The 22533-nt window shown below is 34.6% G+C and overlaps 1 protein-coding gene across 1 annotated transcript in view; it reads left to right on the top strand.

The window, feature by feature from the left end:
* The window catches only part of LOC135118296 (neurexin 1-like), a 65733-nt gene extending 46439 nt beyond the window's left edge, over positions 1–19294 (top strand). Inside the window, exons 4-5 of the mRNA XM_064039853.1 lie at positions 19073–19217; positions 19286–19294. Coding sequence (XP_063895923.1) covers positions 19073–19217; positions 19286–19294 — 154 coding nt within the window. The remainder of the gene's footprint in view (positions 1–19072; positions 19218–19285) is intronic.
* Positions 19295–22533: the final 3239 nt, after the last annotated feature.

The following is a 22533-nucleotide window of genomic DNA, read 5'->3' as shown; positions in this document are numbered from 1 at the left end:
AAAGTTGTATTGATCAATATTATTGTGGGGCTTGTTTCATATTTAAATAACTTTTACTGACATTACACGGTTACATCTCCATACATTCTAGATTTAAATATATGTATGTTAACATTTTAAAGGATTACACCTTTAAAAAATACTTTGATTGTTGATTGTGACTCTCTACGTTTAGTATTTTGACCTTCTGTCTATTTATTTGACGATTGAAAGCACTTCAATTCGGCCACCAAGGATAACGAGTAGTGGTTTCACAAAAATTACAACGTGTCTTCTTTCAGAATACCTACGTTTGTACGAATCAATAATCATCTTGACTCATAACTTTACTGTCACCTTCAAAAAATATTAAGGCTGGATTACATCATTTAATTATAACGATAACCAAACCATAACTAGCCGTGAAATTGCCGGCTATTTGTCAAAACCACGATTTGACGCCTGGATTTCGGTTACCGTTAAACCTCTAGTTAAATCGTGCAATCCATCCTTAATGAATTAGATTTGCGAGTTTCTAATGGAATAATGACACTGTATTACAAGACGCTATATTTTTTTCAAATGTAAAACTGGATAAAATGAAATGAAACTCTTTATTCACATAGACATGACAAATACAAAAGGTGGTAAAAAACAAAATTCGTCTCTTAGCATACCTCGCCTTCAGTAAGCATGATAGACACTAGCATAAAGCATTTGAGACTGAAATAACACCAATTATTTTGGACAATCATGCTAAAACAGTAAAAAGTCACCAAAAACTAAAGCTACATACACACACACGTTTTTCAAAAGCCAATAAACTGGCATCACGGACCCGCCTCTGTGCACCCATTTCTCGTAGCCAGCGTTACCCAAAGTTCACAGCATAAATATTAATGTCCCCTAAATATTTATGTTCCGCTCGCTGTTTTTATTTAATTCAATTACGACGGTTTAGCTGACATAGATTTTTGGGATGTTTTCCCCGTTTTATTTTTGTGTGTTATGTATGTTGATATGCTTTTAGTGGGCCTTGGATCTTACGTTAATATAAGAGAGGATTATCCAGGGAATTAAAAGTATCTAAAGGCCTGAAATCACATTCTTAACCGACGTCCCAAAAAGGAGCAAAGAGGTTTTAAATGTTTTTTTTTAAGTGAAAATTATATTCCATAATCTATTTAATTTTAAAATGCAGGTAAATAAGAAAGCGGTCCTTCGAGTCTCAAGTTATTTGAATGTTTATTCTATAGTTGTTTGGTTGAATAACGTCGAGAAACTGAAAATATACAGCTATTGTTTTCGCCCACATAAGATGCGTGGGAAGTTCTTTATTGTACATTAGAGTATTGTAAAACAAAATTGTTCTTTACTGTAAGATTAATTTAAAGTGTTGCTTTGAACGAAGACAATAAAAAAACGGCCAAGTGCGAGTCGGACTCGCGCACGACGGGTTCCGTACCAGAGCAAAAATGAGCAAAAAAATCACGTTTTTTGTATGGGAGCCCCCCCAAAATATTTATTCTATTCTAGTTTTCAGCGGCAACAGAAATACATCATCTGTGAAAATTTCAACTCTCTAATTATCACGGTTCATGATATACAGCCTGGTGACAGACGGACGGACGGACGGACAGAGGAGCGAAAACAATAGGGTCCGTCCCATTTTACCCTTTGGGTACGGAAACCTAAAATTAAAAAAAAAACATTTTGACGTCTGAAAAAGAAAATTGATTTATCAGGACTCAAATCAAGTTACATGGAAGCGTACTTTACTATTAAAGATAGCATACTTAAATCTCTACACATGGACAATGACGCAAACACAAGCCATTTAGGTTAATGGAGAACCATTCACAGTGACACATTAATTCGGACTACAAGTAACACAGTTTTTACAACCCGCCCGTGCCAAGGGACGGTAATTAAAACTTTCTACATAAACACGGATGTGCCTACTCTGAAATTCATGAATATATATGATTTTGTTTGTCGTTTACAAGTATAAAGAGACCTAAACAAGTAAAGGGCTTGGCTTGGATTGATTTGAGTATAAGTCAATACAGTGATATTCAGATATTTTTAACCGACTTCAAAAAGGAGGTTCTCAGTTTGATCTGTATGTATGTAAGCGATTTAGTCACGCTTTTATGAATTTTGATGCGGTTTTCAGCGTAGCATTTTCATTAATAATATTTTTTTTAAGTTGTTTTCATTAGATATTCAAAGTAAATTAAAGAGAGGGTATATTCAATAAATATAAAAAAAATAAACACCACGGTGGCCTAGTGGTTAAAGCATCAGCCTCTCGAGTACGAGTGTGGGTTCGATTCCAGGTCAAGTACTAATGTAACTTTATGAGATATTGTATGTTGTGTGTTGATGTGTTAGTACATCTTGGACACTCGCTGAGTAAACACAAAGCAAAACATCTTCAATTACCTACCTTTGTTTCCCCAACTCTTTAAATAAAAAATAAACCCCAAAATACTCCCCAACCGTTCAACTCAATTACGATTAAATTGTTTAACCAACAAACTGTCAACACATGACACGACCAAAGAGATCAGTTATATCGAATTGAACTGATGTCCTATCATCGGATTTGTTCGCTGTCATTCTCGTTTTCAAAATCCAATATGGCGTACTGACATATGAATTATGTGAAATCTGAATAGCAGATTTTCTATTGTGGATTGTCTGTTTGAAGTTTTCTTTTGTGGTTCAATGATATTGGTGAAGGTTAAGCTACTTTTACTGAAGTTGATTTGGGGATGGGATTGCTCTTAATAGGATATTTTCAAAGTCAAAGTCAAGCTATTGAGTACAAGCTGTTTCACCGGGGTTTCACCCGCGTCCCGTGGAAACTACCATCCGTACCGCTTAAAAATGTAGTCTGTCATACTCACCGATGGTGTAGCTTTCCAATAGTGACATAATTATTCAATTCGGTCCAGTATTGTCGGTGCTTTAAGGGTTCAAATAGACAAAAAGGGTATTTTCTAATATTTGTAAGTTAGTATATAGATATAGATTTTAGTTAACCAGGTAAAACTAAATTAGACTCGTTATATTACACCAAATTCCAATAAATTGGTTCCAAATTGCTTTAAGCCCTTAAAGAGTCTACTAAAGCCTTCTGATTTACCGAAAGGCCTCTAATTTAGTAGGGTCGGGCTAATTTAACCGGAAATATCCGGTTACGTCGCGTAAAAAATACTGTTTGCTTAGGACCAAAGTTTGGTCCAATGTTTGGACAAACCTTGTGTGTAAGATACTCTTAATATATGTTGAGCAAAATTCAGGCTGACATGACACCTATTGTGTTAATACTATTATAGATATTGCTATTGATAATGACATTAATTAAGTACGATTATGTTAATCAAGGTTCATTACACCATTTTCCAAGAGTCCACTGTGTTATAAAGCGAGTTTAGTCCGTAATTTAAACTACATTCATATAAGTAATTCAGTTTGTCAACACTTTCACGACACAGGTGTACTAGTACCCATAATGTTACCCAAAGATGCTTGGAAAAGGGCTTGTCAGAATTTGAAGCTACAATTCTGCGGATCCAGAAACTTTTCTAAACCACGTTTCCTCAAAATGCTTTCCTTAAGGCTATATTTTAGACGTCTAATCTACTCAGAATATTTCAATTGATCCTAAGATCCTTTCTAGTATACATATATCAGTTTCCATTTCAATTCACTGTCGTATCTTTTGCTCTACTTTGTATCGACTGTTCATTATTTCTTCTCTATATTTTAAAACAAAACACACAAGGGAAGGAACTTTGAGAACTTATGAAGTATTTCGATCTCGTGCCATGTTACGAGATGCAAGGAAACTTTTCCTTTATATACTCTAACTAGCTAGTTAGCGACTGGCTTCAAATTGTTTTAACAAAGACTATTTTGTATTATAAGTTTAGAAACCGTATGAAATAAGAAGTTTGCATGTGTGTAGTCTTAATAGAACTAATTGGGTTGATGATAGTAATGTATTACTGCATAGAAGGCAAGATTTTTTTTTTCTATATTTTTATTTCTATTATTGATCTAGTTCCAAAGTTACTAAACAAATTACCCTCAGCCCTGATAACTAATAAGGATAATGTAACGAAACGAACATATATTAATAAACTAAGAAAGTATTTACTAAATAATTTAGGATTTACACTGTAAAATACTCAATGCTATAACCGAGTTGTCCGAGTAATTTAAATTTATGATAAAACGTGCTAAATCTGCCAACAAACTGCCATGCAGTTTGGCAGACTTATAATTTAAGAATTTATGATTGATGTTTTCTGAATAAATGCTTTTTCTTTTCTTTTCTTGTTTTTAATGTTTTATTACTTAGATTACCTGGACATAAAGTAACAAAGCTAAAGATTTGTAAAATATCAAACATAGACTATACCTGACGATAATCAAATCATAACCAGCTGTGAAATTGTCGCCATTTGGTAAAATCGGCGATTCGACAACTAGAAAACCCGTTATTGAAAACCGCATCAAACACAGATCATTAGTTTAGAAGATAGGTGGGAACATTACTTTACACAAACGCACACACAAATGCACATCTCTCACCCTAAACGCATATACCTGCTCCGTTCCGTCGTGGGTAAAAAGGGTTTGGTTATCGTTATAGGTAAATGGTGCAACTCGCCGAAGGATACAGTACAGTTGATTAGTGCAACCAGCCTCAGCAGTTTAAAATCAATGAGATCCGAACTAATAAACGCTACCGAACGTAAAAGTTAATCAAACACAAACTAATTAACTAATAGAATCGACGTTCCATTCAAAAGTGATAGTAAAGTAGTATTTTTTCACAAAATTACTCCAATAAAAGTGGGATACAGTTGCCTTAGGAATTTTAATTGAATTCACCGGTTTGGTGTGTGTTACAAGTTACAAGTCATAGGCGAAAAACTCAAGAATTTTCCTCTTTAGCAGACGTACATAAAAAAGTACTATTACCTACATTTTTAGAGGAAAAATAAATACGTGTATGAATGTAGTTTCTTTGTGAGTCGGACGACATTTCGTTTTCATTTTTGTATATAAAAAGTCGGCCTCTGTTTGTTTGTATGTTCAGTATTTGGGTCACAATTTAAAAGAGAGAGTTTAATTATTATTTTAGTATTGTAGTACATAAACGATTTATGTTGGAAAATAATTATACATTTTTGTGATTAAATTACTATTTTATTTTACCCAAAAGGTCAAAAATATCCACATACATACTTTTACCCTTTTGGCACTTTCACACAAAAGTAATTTACTATAACTCCGTATAATTTTATCACTTAAAACTAACTGGAGTAAAAGCTTCTGAAACAAGATGGTGTCCACAAAATATGGCGTCATTAATACGAAATTCCTTTGTTTTCCTCTTTTATCCCGACTGAAATAGGTTCTTACTATTCTCAGGTTAACAAAGATGTTTCTAGACTATCTATTAAGGTTGAAAGGGTTAATGACCTGAAGTGTAAAGGGCTGTATTTGTAAGTAATGTCTCAATTTGTATATTAAGGTTTTTTTGCTCATTAACTTTTTGGCGATTTTGTTCATAGGCACTTTAACTTAAGACAGAGTAAAGTATCTTTGAATAAAAGAAAAATTATAAATAGTTTTTTGTACCTTCTTCTTCTCGTAAATACCTCTTTTTTTCGGCGTAATTTTTTATTTCAGTTGGGTTATAGTACGTACTATTTATATACAAACTTGCTATCTACAATTAAATAACAAGAATAATAAAAAACATCGAAAATCTCCACAAAATATAAATTGATCTCAGTTACAATAATAAATAATGAATCCTGCACCAGCCTTTTGAAAACGGTATGTGATGTTGGCACTGCTATTGGTGTATCCATTGATGAAAAGGAGCTTCGCGATATCTACCGACTACCAGTGAAATCTACCTCCTCCAGCTCCCCGCGGCCAATTATAACGGAATTCTCAACTGTGCAAACTAAGCAGACATTCCTTACTGCCGTACGAAACTACAACAAGGGAAAAGGAAAGTACGACAAATTGAACACAGCTGTCATAGGTTTGTCAGGTGATCCGCAACCCGTGTATATCTCCGATCATCTACCAGCAAGCACAAAAAAGCTATTCTTCCAAGCCAGAGAGTTTGCTAACAAAAACAAGTTTAAGTTCTGTTGGATCTCAAATGGTAACATATTTCTCCGTAAAATAGAAGGAGACAAACAGATTCTTGTCAATTCTGAAAAATGTTTCAGCCTATTGGATAGCCAAAACCTAATTATTTGACTAGCACATAATATCTCTTGTTATTGTATAAATAATTCTGGTTCCCATATTGTTATCTCTGTGATCCTTTACTGTTTATTTTTGATTTTATTTTTAATGTTAAGTTTAACATCAAAATTAAGCAATATACTCTTACATTCATTCATCTGTTACATCTTACACATTAATACAGTCATACAACGCACACAAACTACTTTTACACAATTTAAATCACTCAAATACAAAATCTGTCATTATCCTCTTAACACACACGCGAATACAGTAATTAGCCGCTATACTAAAACGATTCACAGTATATTTCTCAAGCATTTCTATTTAAATAAAGCAATCCTGTCCAATTTTTTGCTACACAGTTTGTACACGAGTATTCCTAAAACAAATGGCTAATCAAGATATTATTAATAAGGAATTAGACGCGCTTCACGTTTCTAAATCATTCAAATGTCAACCTGAGAAATGCATACAGTTCATAAGAGACCCGACTAAAGGATTAAAATTTTACATTTAAATATAAGAAGTATCAATAAAAATTTTGACGAAGTTGTAGTGCTAATGCGGCTATTGGGTTTCCAGTGTGACGTGCTCATTCTCACCGAGTGTTGGTTGAGTAAACTGTCGCATTTGCCGACCTTGGATGACTTTACGTCATATTCCACTAATATCACATACAATCAAAATGATGGTTGTGTTATTTATGTTAAATCTTCCATTAAAGCTAATATTAAAGAACCAGTATTTGCTGATGCAAACTGCCTCGTTTGTTGTATAGAAGACATCACTATAGTCGCTATTTACCGACCACCTTCTTTTAAAAATATAGATAACTTTATAGACAGCCTCGATAGTGTTCTCAAAATAGGAACTTCTTCCGTGGTCTTGATTGGTGATATGAACATTGACATTAGGGTCGACAATACTGACAGTCACTCGGATGACTATTTAAACTGTACTGCCTCTAACGGACTTCTTCCAGCACATCTGTTTCCGACTCGGCTCTCAAATTGCTTAGACCATATTTTAATAAAAACAAATAAACGCGCTACGGCTTTCGTTATTGAATCATCCATAACAGATCACGAACCGACATTGCTATTCTTATGCAACCGGAGTGTACATTCGGATGTCACCCGAACTAGGGCAAAATTAGACTGTGATTCCGCAATTGAGAGTATTAAAACCCATGACTGGTCTCCAATCCTGTCTATATCTGATCCTAATGATGCCGCAGATGCGCTTATAGGTAAACTTTCCTCCATTGTTACTGAGCACACTCATATTCTAGTTGTCCCAAGAAAACAACGTAATTTAAAGCCCTGGATCACACCGGGACTACTCCGCTGTATAAGGCACCGTGATCGTATGCATATTAAACTCAAAAAGTCGGCTAACAATGAGATTTTAAAATCACCTACACTCGCTATCGCAATTATTGCAATTCCCTGCTGAGAAAACTTAAACGCTCTTACGAAAAAGAACTGTTTCGCAATGCTAAAAATAATGTTAAAGCTACGTGGAATGTTATTAAGAAAGTCTCGGAGCTTCAAACACAGTGTTCGCCTTCCTCTGAGCTAGTAAACTTATTAGATAACCCTAAATCCTCGCTAAATTACGTTAATAACTTTTTTGCTAATGTAGGCAGCAGTTTGGCTTCAAAATTTAAATCATCCTCTATGGTGTCCAATCCCGTGGCTAACTCACAGTCGTGTGGCTCAATGATGCTTCTTGAGGTTACCGAGCTCGATGTTGAATCCATTATCCTGGGTCTAAGGACTGACTGTGCTACAGGTTATGATTGTATTCCATCTAAAATTATTAAATGCGCGAGAAAAGTATTAGTTCCGATTGTTACACATGTCTGTAACCTGTGCATAAGTGCTGGTGTCTTTCCTAAGACGTTTAAAAAAGCACTCGTTCACCCTATTCATAAATCCGGGTGCAAAGATGATGTTAATAATTACCGTCCCATTTCTATTTTAAGTGCAATGTCAAAGATCTTGGAACGGGTACTAAATAAGAATCTGATAAGCTTTCTTGAGTCTAACAACATCTTAGCCAAAAACCAATACGGGTTCCGAAATGGAGTTAGTACTGAGGATGCAGTATTACATCTGTCGAATCACGTAGCTAGGACGCTAGACAGAAAACGCAAGTGCCTGGGAATTTTCCTAGATTTGTCAAAGGCCTTTGACACTGTCTCTGCCCCAGCTTTATTGAGAAAAATGGAAAGACTTGGAATTCGTGGACTACCGTTGAAAATCTTTGCAGACTTTCTCAAAGATCGTACTCAAATAGTTAAAATTGGTCAATATGAAAGTGATGAACTTCCAATGACTTTTGGCGTTCCGCAAGGAAGCATCCTGGGTCCCACCCTCTTTCTCATTTACATAAATGATCTCTGTACACTACCTCTTGATAACTGTATGATATATACCTATGCGGATGACACTGCCCTTATCGTAGATGGATGTAACTGGACCCAGGCATACCAAAATGCCGAGGCAGCGCTCTGCTGCGTGATGAAATGTTTGTCTGATGACTTGCTCACTTTAAATGTAGACAAAACCGTATACGTCCCTTTGCTATCAAGTCAAATCAATGTCCTTCTAATTCCTTGACCCTAAAAGCACATCACTGTGGTTCTTTAGCGCAATGTAGCTGCCTCTCCCTCACAAAACGACTCATGTAAGATATCTAGGAGTACTAATTGATCAGCATCTCAACTGGCATCCCCACATAGCCAAGGTCACGTCCCGTGTACGTAAGCTGATATACGTCTTCAAGAAGCTGCGAAATTCTGCTGATCTTGAAACACTTAAAATAGTATATTTAGCTCTGTGCCGCTCTGTTTTAACGTACTGCTTGCCCGTTTGGGGTGGAGCCACACAAAATGTATTCATTCGCCTTGAGAGAGCCCAGAGAGCTGTGCTCAAGGTAATGTTCTCTTCCGCGTAGGTATCCCACTATGCAACTCTATTCTGACTGCAATTTTCTAACAGTCAGACAACTTTATGTTCTCCTGTCTGCTCTTCGCAAACACTCTACACGTCCCCCAATGGATTCAACTTGCAGACGAAAATACAATGTTTTCACGCATGAACGCCATAGAACTGCCTTTGCCAGACGCCAGTTCTACGTTAATAGCGGTTATCTGTACAACTTTCTCAACAAAAATTAAACATTTATTCATCCCTAAATATCATTGTAAAAACTTACTTATAGACTATCTACATACACTTAATTACGACAATACTGAGGATCTCCTACTGGGTAAATTATTATAAATTTAACATTATTATTCCACCCATACTCTTTCATTACACATACAAACACACTTCTATACATTGACATACAACACATCCCATACATTCCCACTACAGTTACACTCACAATCACCCTAAACTTACTGCCGTACTAACCTTACCGTTAAACCTCTTTAGTTTTATTAAATTGTTTTTATCTCTCTCTTCCTCCCTACAAATTAGAACAGTTTTATTCTTTTTTGTTACCATTGCTCATTTATTGTAACGTCCTGAATCGCTTCAATCATATGCTTACTCTGACGTTTATTGGAGAATCACTGACTCCTAAGTCACAGGCACATGCCTAGTTTAGGAGCCAGAGTTTAATGTTTTACAAAACCTATAATTTATGCCTAGTCTTTACGGATGTTAATGTTGTGATGGCTTTTGGTGAAAATAAAGAATTTATTTATTATTATTATTTATTATTTATTATTACAATCAAAATGTTTCGCCGATATCTGTTTAGCAGTTATTAGGGTATTCACTTTGACAAACTATCAAATATCTAAGCAAAAAACTCTTATCACACAAAAACAAAGGTAGGTACATAAGTCTATCAAAACTAGAGCATCACAAAGCCACTGAAACCCGACATGTTACCGAAAATAAAATCCCCGTGTCACATCTGTATTCTATCTCATATTCTTTGCCCGCATTCCTATTCCGTGTTAAGAGTTTTTTATGGGGATAAAATGGAAAACTGCTGACTATCTGACATATGGTGACCGTATTTTCTGACAAATGGTTCTGACATTGTTTTGAGTTCGCTGCATTGTTGTTCAGGAAAATAGTATGGTCTGTTGGCTATTTTGTTATTTATCTTTGTTTGAGAGAAAGGTATGACAGTAGTTTTGTGTTTTGCATGTTTTATGTGTAGAATTAGGTATGTTTGCTATATTAATTGTTAAGGAGAGGTAGTGTTGAGGAAATTTTGTTTAAAATGTGATTAAGATATTAGCAGAAGTGAATAAATAACAAACGTTTGTTGGCTTTTTAATTCAGAACTATTGTAGAAATCAATTAGCAAGACTCCAACTTAAAGTAAAGCAAGTTTGTATTTTTAAGATAACTTTTACAGAGCTATACTCAATTTTTTACTTAGTATCGGAATTTCGAGTCCTTTTATACTTGTCAATAAAAAAAGAAAACAGATATCATTAATTATTATTCAAATTAAAACTTAATAATGTTGTCGTACCAGTAATGAGACCAGAGAGGTCCAAAAGAAAATATACATACTTGATAATAATTTCATTATTTTGGTCCTTCGCTTTGGGTCTATGAATCGATGTCATTAGTGGTCGCTGAATTAAGAGCTGTCCTGCGATTCTATAAAATTCGATCAACAACTCGCATTTCACTTCGATTCGTAATGTCATTTCATACTTTAGGGGAGGTAGGGGAGGGATGGGCACTTTTTCACATTTATTGCATAAAAAATTCAGATTTTACAGATAATCAACTTTTATTGTCATTTCTTATGTTTGGCTAGATAAAATCAAAGAGCTATCCTAAAAATTACAATCAGTTTCAACATTACGAGATATTTAAACGGTTTCAATAAGACCGTCGACACGTCAAAATTTTGTTTAGTCTGACATGCTTTAGTTGGTACTTACGTAGTGTTTAAAGTTACTTTTTGCTTTTTATAGGGTTTATCGTTTATAACATTTTGTCATAATAATTGCGTACTTTTTTGGGTCGGGGGTTTTTTTAAATTTATAATTTTATTTTATTTCATGGTTTTTTAAAGGAGCTCCTTAATTTTTCCTTCTTTTTATGATGGGTTCGCTATATGCGATCTCAGCCAAAGGAAGCTGTTTAACAATCCTCATGACAAACTGGCTCTGAGAGAATTGCACAGATTGAGAAACAATAAAGATGGACCTTTGTTGATCCAGGGTTATATATCATTCTAGGGTTTCATCCGCCACATCCCATTTCCAGCATTAGGTTCTCGTCAATTAGAAACATGAAGAAAACTAGTCAAGACAAATTAAACGAGCCCAAACTCGATGGGTTTACTAAAAGGCAGTTCAGGGTTACGTCTCCTATCTTCGTGTCCTAACAGCAGACCAGCTCAGTGGTTCCAGAAGACATTAGTATTTCAAATTTTAGATCCCACATATGCTTGCAAGTAAACTGAGCGTGTAACATTCCTATCACACCTAACAAACGAGCTGATGACCTTGAAGACCTGAACCGATTTCCACCAAACATAGCTAAGAACACTCCCGAATGACATTCCTTTTAAACAAAAAAAACCGCATTACAATCGGATCATCCGTTTGGGAGCTACGATGCCACATACACACACACACACACACACACACAGACACGTCAAACTTATAACACCCCGTCGTTTTTGCGTCGGGGGTTAAAAAGAATGGTTTGCGACGGGAAATTCTTAAAGATTTAATATAACGAGCAATACAAGAGGTATCAAAAGGTTAAAAAATAAAATTAACAGCTGATAAATATGGAGTCCCTAGATCAAGTTGGCAACGGTACCTGAAACAAGATTCTATAAAGGATTTTTAGCGCAGATTTATAACCTCACAAATTTTCACTGAAGAAGAAGAACAAAAATTTACAAATTATACATTACATGGTATGTCCAAGCCTCCCTACCATAAAAAAATCGGTAAAAAACTTAACTAAAACGGTTTTATCTTATGTGCACTGAAAACTAGAAAATAAAAAATAGTTACTTACCTGTCAACCTACGGTGGTCCCGGTCATATTAGACTAAAATAAAAACGTGGGGCCCATAAACTATTGCTGTAGTACCTCTTCTAGAGGTATAATAGGTGTGGATTGCATCGACTTACTATAATCGTAACTGGAGATTTTGACAATCAATCATTAATAATAGAAAATACACATACCTTTCATTAGTTTTCTCTTTATAACGATCCGAAACCGCAACAAAATATTTAAGTACTTTTACGAGTGTTTGTTCTTGACAACTCACAGAAATGACAGAAAGTCTATGGATGAACACCGTTACCAGTCGGTAACGTAAACTACCCAATGAAAAAAAACTATGATCAAATCAGAATAAAAGGACCCCCTTTATTCTGATTTCATCATGTCTCCCAACTGCCCATCTCTCCCTACCTCCCTATAGATAGACAGATTTTGGCAGATCTGTCAAAATCTCGACTTTAATTTAGTTCAACTTGTCAACACGCTCGATAGTGAAGCGCTAGTGTAGTTTGACAATGTCAATCACGAAACTTTAAGGTAGAATTCCGTGGGTCGCGATTGTCGCAGCCGCGCGCGACAAAAGTCAACCTATGAAAATGTATGGCACCGCTGCCCAGGGCCGCGACAGTCGCGCGCGGACGACGAATTTCGTGAGCCGCTCGCGGCCGTACGCTTCTCAACATGGTCTAGCGCTTAATAACATCTATAGAATTTTAGTAAAACCAGAATTAAATTGTTGACAATGCCGCGAGCAGCTTACGAAATTCGTCGGCCGCGCGCGACTGTCACGGGCCTCGGCAACGGTGCCATACATTTTCATAGGTTGACTATTGTCGCGTCCACGGAATTCCACCTTTAGATCGAAGTCGAAGTGAGAGTGATGTCGAAGTGAGTTGTGATATTTTATAGAATCGACATGCTGTATCTAAATTAAAGAGAATATCATGTTTTTGATGTTTTATGTATTAATCTTATAAATTAGCCAGCTTCTACCAGTAGTTTTACCCGCGTCAGCAACGTAGAACGCAAATCTGGATAAAAAGTAGCCTCCCTTGATAAATGGCTGTCTAGCACTGAAATCACTTATTAATAAATTTTGTGTCTAGCACTAAAATTACTTTTAATTATGGTCCAATATTTCCTGAGATGAGCGCGTTCTAACAAATTCTTGAGTTTTATAAAATAAGTATGGATTCAAAAATAAATATACTTTTTGGTTTCAAATTAACATTTTTCTCTTTTGCATTTTAATATACTAGAAATAGCAAATTCGTACTCACGTTGCACAGCCGCAAAATATTTCAGTCTAATAACTAACCTCAAAATACAGATGACAACGAAACGCTCTCACGCGTTATTATTTACACACCAGCGCAATCCGGTTCGTCGCGGTAAATTCCGGTAAAAACTGGTTCCGTGCGGTTAAAACTAGTTTTTCAAGTGTTAACTACACTTCTGCGTGACCCAGTTATAACTGGTTCGGGTTTGGCTCGTTACGGGGGACTGAGTCGGCTGCAGTCACGTTCTGCTGTCTGCTTGTTTGTCTTTCTGCATCATTATGCGCTAACTATTAATTTGTTGGGTTTTTTAACTAAAAGGACTAGCTTGTGAGTACGGACTTTTTTGTAGAAATAATGAGGTACAAGATATAGCATAGTGGTGACTTCGACTATCTCGATTGGGCTGCGGGATTGTTCGAAAGAGTTACCGCGGCCATGGCACATAAAAAGCCTACGAAGGAACAAATTTTGTTTTAGACTAAATTGATTGCTAATAATCTAAATATGATTTTCTTATAACGGATGTATGCTGAAAACGTGTCTTCCAAATAAAAGTACCCAAAAACGAGAAGACACATAGCTTCAATACGAAATCCTTTAAAATCCGGTGAAATTGACGTGTCGAACGAACTGGTTCTTTGGTACTATCTGGCGACTGCATTAAGGCTCCGTACTCTGAATCTAGGATTCTTTTAGAAACTGCAGCATCTCTTAATGATGAAGGAATACCTCCAGTATGTTTTATTGTACTTTTAGTTTGAAGACACGATATTTCAGAGATGAAACAAACATAACAATGGAAAAACTATTAATTGAAATAAAAGTATAAACATTTTTGTGCCAAAAAAATCATAACTAAAATTATAAACAGGCCTTTCTTAAAATAAAATCAACTATTTGCCTATAACTAATCCTACACACATCATAAAGTGGTCTTAAAAAAAATATCGTTACGGTAAAGTTTCATACATATAACTGCAAACAAAACGTATGCCTTGCGAGTGTAGTAGTAATATATCAAGAGGTATCTTCTTTATCCGGCCTCGGACGTAAGGACCAGGGTTTTGGGGAAGCGGATGTAGATTTCGGGGGTTTGGGCATAAACCTTTTTATTGTGACGTTTTATATTGTGTGGTGTACGTGAGTCTTCGCGATATTGGGATTGGATGCGTGAGTTGTATTGGGGAAGGTAATCTGTACTGGTATTGTGAAGCTGAAGAGTTGGTTTGTTTGTTTGCTGGAACAGGTAACCTTAGGAATTTCTTGCAGTATTAGAAACTAGAATGCTCTTTTATGCAAGAAGGCATTGGGTTATTTTTTAGTTCCCTCCGGACGCTAAACCGCTAGCTAAAGCTATGAAACATGTGAATTACCTAAGAAATTCCGAATTCCTCGTTGACATATTGCTAAAGTAATTTTAAAACACATACATTTCTAAAATTTTGGCCAAAAGCAAAGCAAATTCTCTGGTACAGTTACTATTGGTAACACGATACGATAATCGCTTCCTATCCGATCTACTCGTTTATCGAATAATATGTATAAAACAAATTGTCGGTATTACATTTTAATACAAAAAGCTTGCCCGATCCTTATGATTGATTCAAAGTATAGACGTAAAGCGACCTCGAGAAGATTCAATAAAATCCAGTACAATAACTTTACCCAAACGCGTAGCTACCCTACAAGGCTGTGACCTATTTTCCAGCTATTTTCTTAGGACAAAGAAAATAGAATAAGGCATAGCTGTACGGGATAATATGATGTAATGCCTAGCCGTTATACCGAAACTGTTTTAGTCTTTTAGTAATACTAGAATATAAAATAGAGTTAGGACTTAAATGTAATTGGATTTTTTTTAACAATATTTTCTTTTGGTGAATGAGGTTAGATAGCCTATGTTTTAAGGAGGGCTATAGGATACTTTTTATCCGGGTGCGAGAAGTTGTTCCCACAGGTCGCGGGTGTAAACGGAACATAAGTATGTTATACTAGTTTCCGATCGCGGCTTCGCCCGCGTGTTGGGTTGATAAAAAGTAGCCTTTATGTTAATCCAGGGTATCACCTATCTACATACCAAATTTCAGCCAAATCGGTCCAGCCGTTTTTTCGTGAAAGAATAACAAACATACATTCTCACAAACTTTCACATTTATAATATAAAAGTACGAAGTACGATATAATGAAGATTCGGCGCATATATTACACAACTGTAGTTTACACAAACACACACACCTTAAATATTTGTATACTCCACAAAAATATATCTATCGGAAATCGCTTAGATTTTACTGTTTCCGACGCGTTCGCGTTAGTCAGACCGCTTAGTCAGAACATGGACGATTGAAAGTCTAGACATGGTTTTAGTCTAGACTTATTGTTATTAAAACTATCGAAGTGCTAGTATAGTAGTTACATTTGTAGATATGAATTTAAGTGTACTTTTGTTTGGATAATACCATAAATTATTTAGGGAAATTCAGATATTCACGCAATTGTACATAACCGAATTTTCTTTCTTAATAGTACGAAATGAAAAAATGCACTTAACCACTTTCTAATTTTGCCATATATCGACTGAACCAATGTTGTTACCTGAAACCAAGCATAGAATAGACCGTTAAAAAATAAAATGAGATAATTTATCATTTATCTATGTAAATAAAATACTTAAAATTTATCATTTTAATATGTATTATTCAATATTCCAAAGAAACCAGACTTTCCCAATTTATCCAAAAACTTCACTAAATAACACAAATGTCTGCAAAAACACGAAACTTATTAAAATATATGATAACTAATTGTTAGTACAAACAAAGTTTTGAGGCCGTTCCGAACTCTTGTCTGAGTTTAGCTCAGACTAATCTATAGATCGAAGTTAGGCTGTAAACTTGTAAGACATTTACCATTAAGTATTCATTGCTTGTTGGAACTTAGTTATGAAGTTGTGGGTCCTAATCTAGTGGGCGATGGAGACGGTCCATTGGCTTTTAGCGCCTTTGGATAGTCCGAATGTACTTGTGGAGGTCTCGTTTTATTGTCTTTCTGTAACCTACTAGTTATTCTTTCTTTATCACAAAAAATTATAATTCGAAAGTAATTGTGTCGTGTGATTTATTTTTCATTTAAATCGGTTAAATGAAATTTACAGGCATATAGTCGAAAGCCTTAGAAAAAAAGTTGTATAAAAAAGTTGCGAGAGATATATGTGAAAATGTCCAATTTCATATTTTAACACGTCTAAAATATACTCAAATTATACGCAGAATAAAAACTGCCATCAATACGATTTCTACTTGTCTACATTGACTTTGTATCTTTTGTGATTTGCCTCAAAGTCAAAATATAAAGCTATTTCAGAATTGATGAAAAAACAGAATAGTTTAAGTTTCTCGTTAGAATCGAGAATTTGTTTTCGATACGTACACATGCATGTCGAATTTGTATTTGTTTCAAATCTCTGTTGGGTGATTTGATGGCGCCATTTTCTATCCTTTCGATATCTATTGTATATGCAATAATGAGTTCAATGAAATTTAGATCGTTCTAGATTTTATATTACAAATTCCGAAAGTAGGTCTGTCTGTCTGGCTATTCGGCTTCCACATCAAAACTACGTAACCGATAAAAAAATGGTATACCGATGGTCTAATCTAAAGCCTGAGAAATGACTTACGCTACTTTTTATCCGGATGCTGAAAGTTCACACGGGACGCGAGTAAAACGTTGGAGAATAAGCGATTACATTAAATATACAATTAATATCACTCCTGTTAATAGAATTATCATGTCCATCATTCGTTCAAACGGCCTTAATATTTCACTTCCATTTTCGCATAATTCTTCCTTCCGCCTCCATCATCATGAAAATTAACATCATCCCAAAAAACGGCTTCAGCAATATTCCTTTTTATTACTTTTGTGTTCCCGTGGAAATTATCTGCGTAACTTTTGTAAGTTGTTACAAAATTCTGACGGCAAGCGCCCATAGGGACGGGAATTTTTAAAAAGCAATAATTTTACAGTCTCCTAGAATGTTAAAGTAATTAAATAAGTTTGTTTTCTTTGCTGTTAGTTCTGGTGCGAGTTAATTGTGATATATATAGTTGTTGTTATAGTTATAATGTGGAGTTGCTTTCTTCTTAATTAAGATTATGGAGTCGGTGCTTTTAGCACATTGTGAGTGCATTGTGTGGTTTGTTATGGTTGGTCTTTGCTGGGAGAGACAATAATAGTCTAAGAAGAAACTCGGATATTTATTTTAGTGTAGGATGGGATTATCCGCGCACTTAGTTTTAAAAATAAAATAATAGGACAAAATTAAATCATATCCAGGCTCTTCTATAATGTACAATGATACAATAATAAGTGATTTTTAATGAATGTGAAATATTATTAATCATTATGTAAAACACCTCTTACAGTGTTTTGCTATCTATTTTAACTCTCTAAGCGACTTTTAAATATGTTGTGTTGAAATTCACAAAATAAAATAGTTTACCAGAATTCAATAGAAAGTCGTAAGCTACTCCGCACCGCATTCGGAAGACTTTCTTTTCCAACTATTTTACTTTGCGATTATTCTAGAAACAAAGCTACAGTAAATAGAGTAAAAGCAATTTTAAAGCAAGCTTCTAGCGACCATGTCACCCTGAAATATTGCTCTACAGTGCAGAGGAGGACGCAAGATAAATTGTTGTTAGCCATCTCTGTCTACCAGTGACGAATGTTCTTTAAAAATCGTATTTTATTAAAAATATTTTAAACTTATACCGTTGTGAAAACCTTGTACTCGAATGGGTTTTATTATTTGAAATTTATTTTCCACTTCTCATAGTTACGGCTTGAAATAAATCCAATTACTTTAAAGCTGAACGAGAGAAAAGAAAAATAGGATATGCTGGTGTTTTTCATCGTTTTATACGTACACTGGTCTTTTTTCAATCAATTTGGGAAATTGGTCCTTTGTTCAGTAACAAGATTTCTGGTCCTTTAGTATGTGAAACTTGATTCTCGCACTGTTCTTTATTGTGTTTTAAGGTGTCTTATTTTTAGATAGTGTTTCTGATTGTGTACCCTGTATTTTGACCTTTATAGCTAAGAATAGATATGTTTAGAATTTTGCTTTTGAACATTTATGATATCTTGATTGTTTTTTTTTTCTTGTACTTAGATACATGACAGTCCCATTGTACCTTATAATAGTTATAATATTTCAAACGAATAGGTACCAAAATTAATAAACATAAACCTAACTATAGTAATCCTAAACAAAACGAAGACTTACAAAACCATATAGACTCTTGGCCGCATCAGATGAAGGTGCAGTTAATATTTCATGGAACATACCTATATTGTTTTTAATTAGACCTATCTTGATTGTTTAAAATACAAAAATGGTTGCTGATGACTTTCAATTTTGCGAATAAAAAATAGTTTTAGATTACAATATTTGACTGTTTTCATTTTCTCTTACACTATCTTTTGTTTTGTTCCCAGGTACAACTCAAAACTGACAACATTAGCGCTCCCTTCAGTGATATTCGAGCCCAAGTTCCGAGGATCAGTCCGTAATCTGGTCTACTCCGACCTGCCTGGACAGCCGCCGCGGAGACAGGAGTTGAGGCATTCCAGGGATTTGAAGGTAAGTTTTAGAGTAATGTAGTGGTACTTTGGTAAATAATATGAACTGAAATTGGTTCTGTTTTACAGTGTGTTTAAGACTCGATCAGTTTTCCGATCCTTTTGGAAAATATTGTAGCTTATGTTTAACAGTGGCCATCCTACGACTGAATTAGTATTGAGTTCAGTTGTCTTTTAGGGTGGCATTTAGTCGGTTCAAAATCGTTAACATGATATGTGCTTTAAATTTTTTTTATATAATTATTTACCGAATATTATATTTACCATAACATAGCAGTTGTAAGTTGAAAAATATTTCGCAACTCCTAAATAATGACACAACTTCTTAGCTAGAGAAAGAAAACTGACTCCAAATATGTAACACAAGTCCTAACTTTATTTGCGCAAACTTTACATTACTTCAGCATACCAAGAATCAAAGTTCAAACAAAAAAAAAAACTACGTTAAAAACAATCAGGAGTTTCCCAGCAGTCGACAATAGGAAACTTATGAATAAATCTACTTAAATTCAAGACCTTGTTTTATGGTAATATAATTTACTTAGTTCAACAAATACGTTTAATGATTTTTATTTTATCAAGTGCGTTGAATTTATTAGCTTTGCGATATTAGGTAACAAACTATAAGTGAGTTGAGATATGGTAATAATGTGACATTTGCTGGTAGCGGTTGACGTCATTATTTTATGAAAGTTTTTCGAAAAAGTAGATAGCGTTTTTTCTACGATTGTAATATTTTAAGAATCTATACGAATTTAGATAATTAAACAATAAGAATATAAAGAGACGATTTTTTTATCAACCAAGTTATAATGTTCTTATATTCTAGCAAATACACAAACATTTATTTTCCACGGATTCGTTATTAAATTGGGACTTTACATCTTAATTTCAGAATTCTAGGAACCTAACATTACTTCTTGCCAGAATTCTTTTGATACACAGTTCTCTGTAAACCTCTTAAGTAATTACTGTTAGTACTTGAAACGCCTGAATTCTCTGAAACATATACGACGTACTATGAAAAACTCACATTTCAATAATTATGTATCTATTACAGAGAAATTCCATATGGAACGCCATAATTCTCAGAGCTTTTAACTGACTACAGAAATAAGGTATTTCATAAACGCTTGTCGTGATATTTAATGGCACATTATCTACAGATAATTTTCGAATACTCCGCGTTCTTTCAACAAAATCATAAACATAGCGATTTGCAAGGCATTGTCATTTCTTCATGGTACGAAACTGTGGGATTTTGAACTTTATGCTTCGGGAAAACGGTTGGTTTTCCTTTGCTGAACGAGAAGTTTTTGTTGAGTTGAATTTAACAAAGAAATTCCATTGAGCGCCGGTTTAACCTTAGTCATGAGTTTGAAAGGTGTGGTGCAAGTTAATGGGAAAAAAGTTTTGGTTTTCTGCAAATCAATGATAGTAATTTTGATTTTGGAAATAACACACTAATGATAATGAAATACAAAGTCCGTTGGGAACGATTTCCACACAAATCATGCTTTTAAAACTTCATCCTTTTTATCTCAAAATAAGCAATTTTATTACCTTTTACATACAAATACATATACCAAAAAAACTTCAATAAAATATACCATCACAAAATTATACAGTCAATTACCGTACCCATTTCACCGATGCCATCGACCCATACGTACGCTAATATATCGAGTCGCGATTACTATTAGTGCAAGCGAGGTGATTATAGCATTACCCCAGCGGGATCGTTCGTTAAAGCGGTTTATGCACTCGGTACCTACAGCCATCAGTTGCCTATTCGAATTAATTCTGGTACAATATCGTGTAATTGTGGTTGGTACGGATAGCTTTCAGATTATTGTGATGTGCTATTAGCGGGAATAAGCCTCAGGCATACTGTGAATTAGAATTAAGGATACTGATGTATGTTTTCAGTCTGATTTCGGATTACTTGTTAAGATATTTGTGGTAAATGCAATTAATAAATCTAAAAATAACTTTTTGATTATGATCAGAACCTCGTTATACTCAAACGTCAGTTTAATTTTTAGCTCTACATAAAATAGTTCCTCTGTCGCAGAAATCATAAGTAAAAGACAGTATGATGTTTGAAGAGTTTTAACGTTTTCGTTGCTTTTCAGTTTTGAGTAATTATGTTAAAAATTGTTTCTTATTGTTTACAAAAGATAGGGTTTGTGAAAAAAAGATAGAATTATTTTGCAAGTTGGCATAGTGATATTTTTTTTTTCCTTCGACACGTTACCCTCTTTTATACTAAACGCCTGCTTTCTCTAATTTGTGCCACACTTATAACGTGGATTTCTGTCTCAGCATAAATTAAACATGACAGCTCGATCGCTTTATTTATTTGTCTATAACACTTCCATATATTTGATTCATAAACTGAGTTGTTTAATATTTTACAACAACAACCATACTTTCCTAGTAGATTGTGGTTAAATAGATTTGTAGAACTGGTAACGTAAGTTTTAGCGATTTGCCAATCAATACGATGCTATTTATAGAAAGATTTCTGAATATGCAACCATTGCTGTCGCGAAATGGAACCGTTTCTATAAATTAGTTAAATTCATTTTCTTGAGAAAATGTTGCTATCCATGGACTTGAAATTATTTAATATGCACCGATTCAAAATATGATAAGCTATTGTTAAGATATGGTTGCGTTTGAAATTGGAAAAAACTTTTTATACGAAATAATTACTAAAAATAATTTGAAAAACTGCTTTTGGGCCAGAAATCACTGCGTTTAAACATACCGCTGATAAAATAAATCCAACTTACTGCTAAACGGCAGCTCCTTAATAAATCAAATCCAGTGTAATGACATAGATAAAATAAGATATAATCTCACTTCGTGTCCTTGTACTAGTTTTGCCATTTGCTTGGCCGACCGGTGTAATCGGCTACCCCTGGGGCTTAAGCCTAATTGCGGGGAAAAGCATTAATTTTTTCGTAACTTTTGTGGCTGAGTAATGTGTCTTTACTTTGGGGTTACCTGGGAATAAAGAGCAATTTTTTTGGGATTGTGAATTTTGTTAAAATATTTTTTAAATGTATGATGGACACCAATGACTAAACTTGAGGAAAAATAGACTTTAAAATCTGATACTGTTAATCCACCCTGAGTAAGCGTAGTGATTAACGCTCATTCTTTCTCCGGATTAATGAAAGATGAGGTTAAGATGACGATGAAAACATGAAAAAATCTAAATATACGTTAGAATGGATTGAGTATTTGATGTTATTAGACTGCTTTAATAATATATACGACTTTTGGTAACTAAGCCATCCAGAATGTAG

The sequence above is a fragment of the Helicoverpa armigera genome, chromosome 20 (genome assembly GCF_030705265.1).
Source record: "Helicoverpa armigera isolate CAAS_96S chromosome 20, ASM3070526v1, whole genome shotgun sequence".
Lineage (NCBI taxonomy): Eukaryota > Metazoa > Arthropoda > Insecta > Lepidoptera > Noctuidae > Helicoverpa > Helicoverpa armigera.
This window is presented reverse-complemented; position numbering and strand designations above follow the sequence as displayed.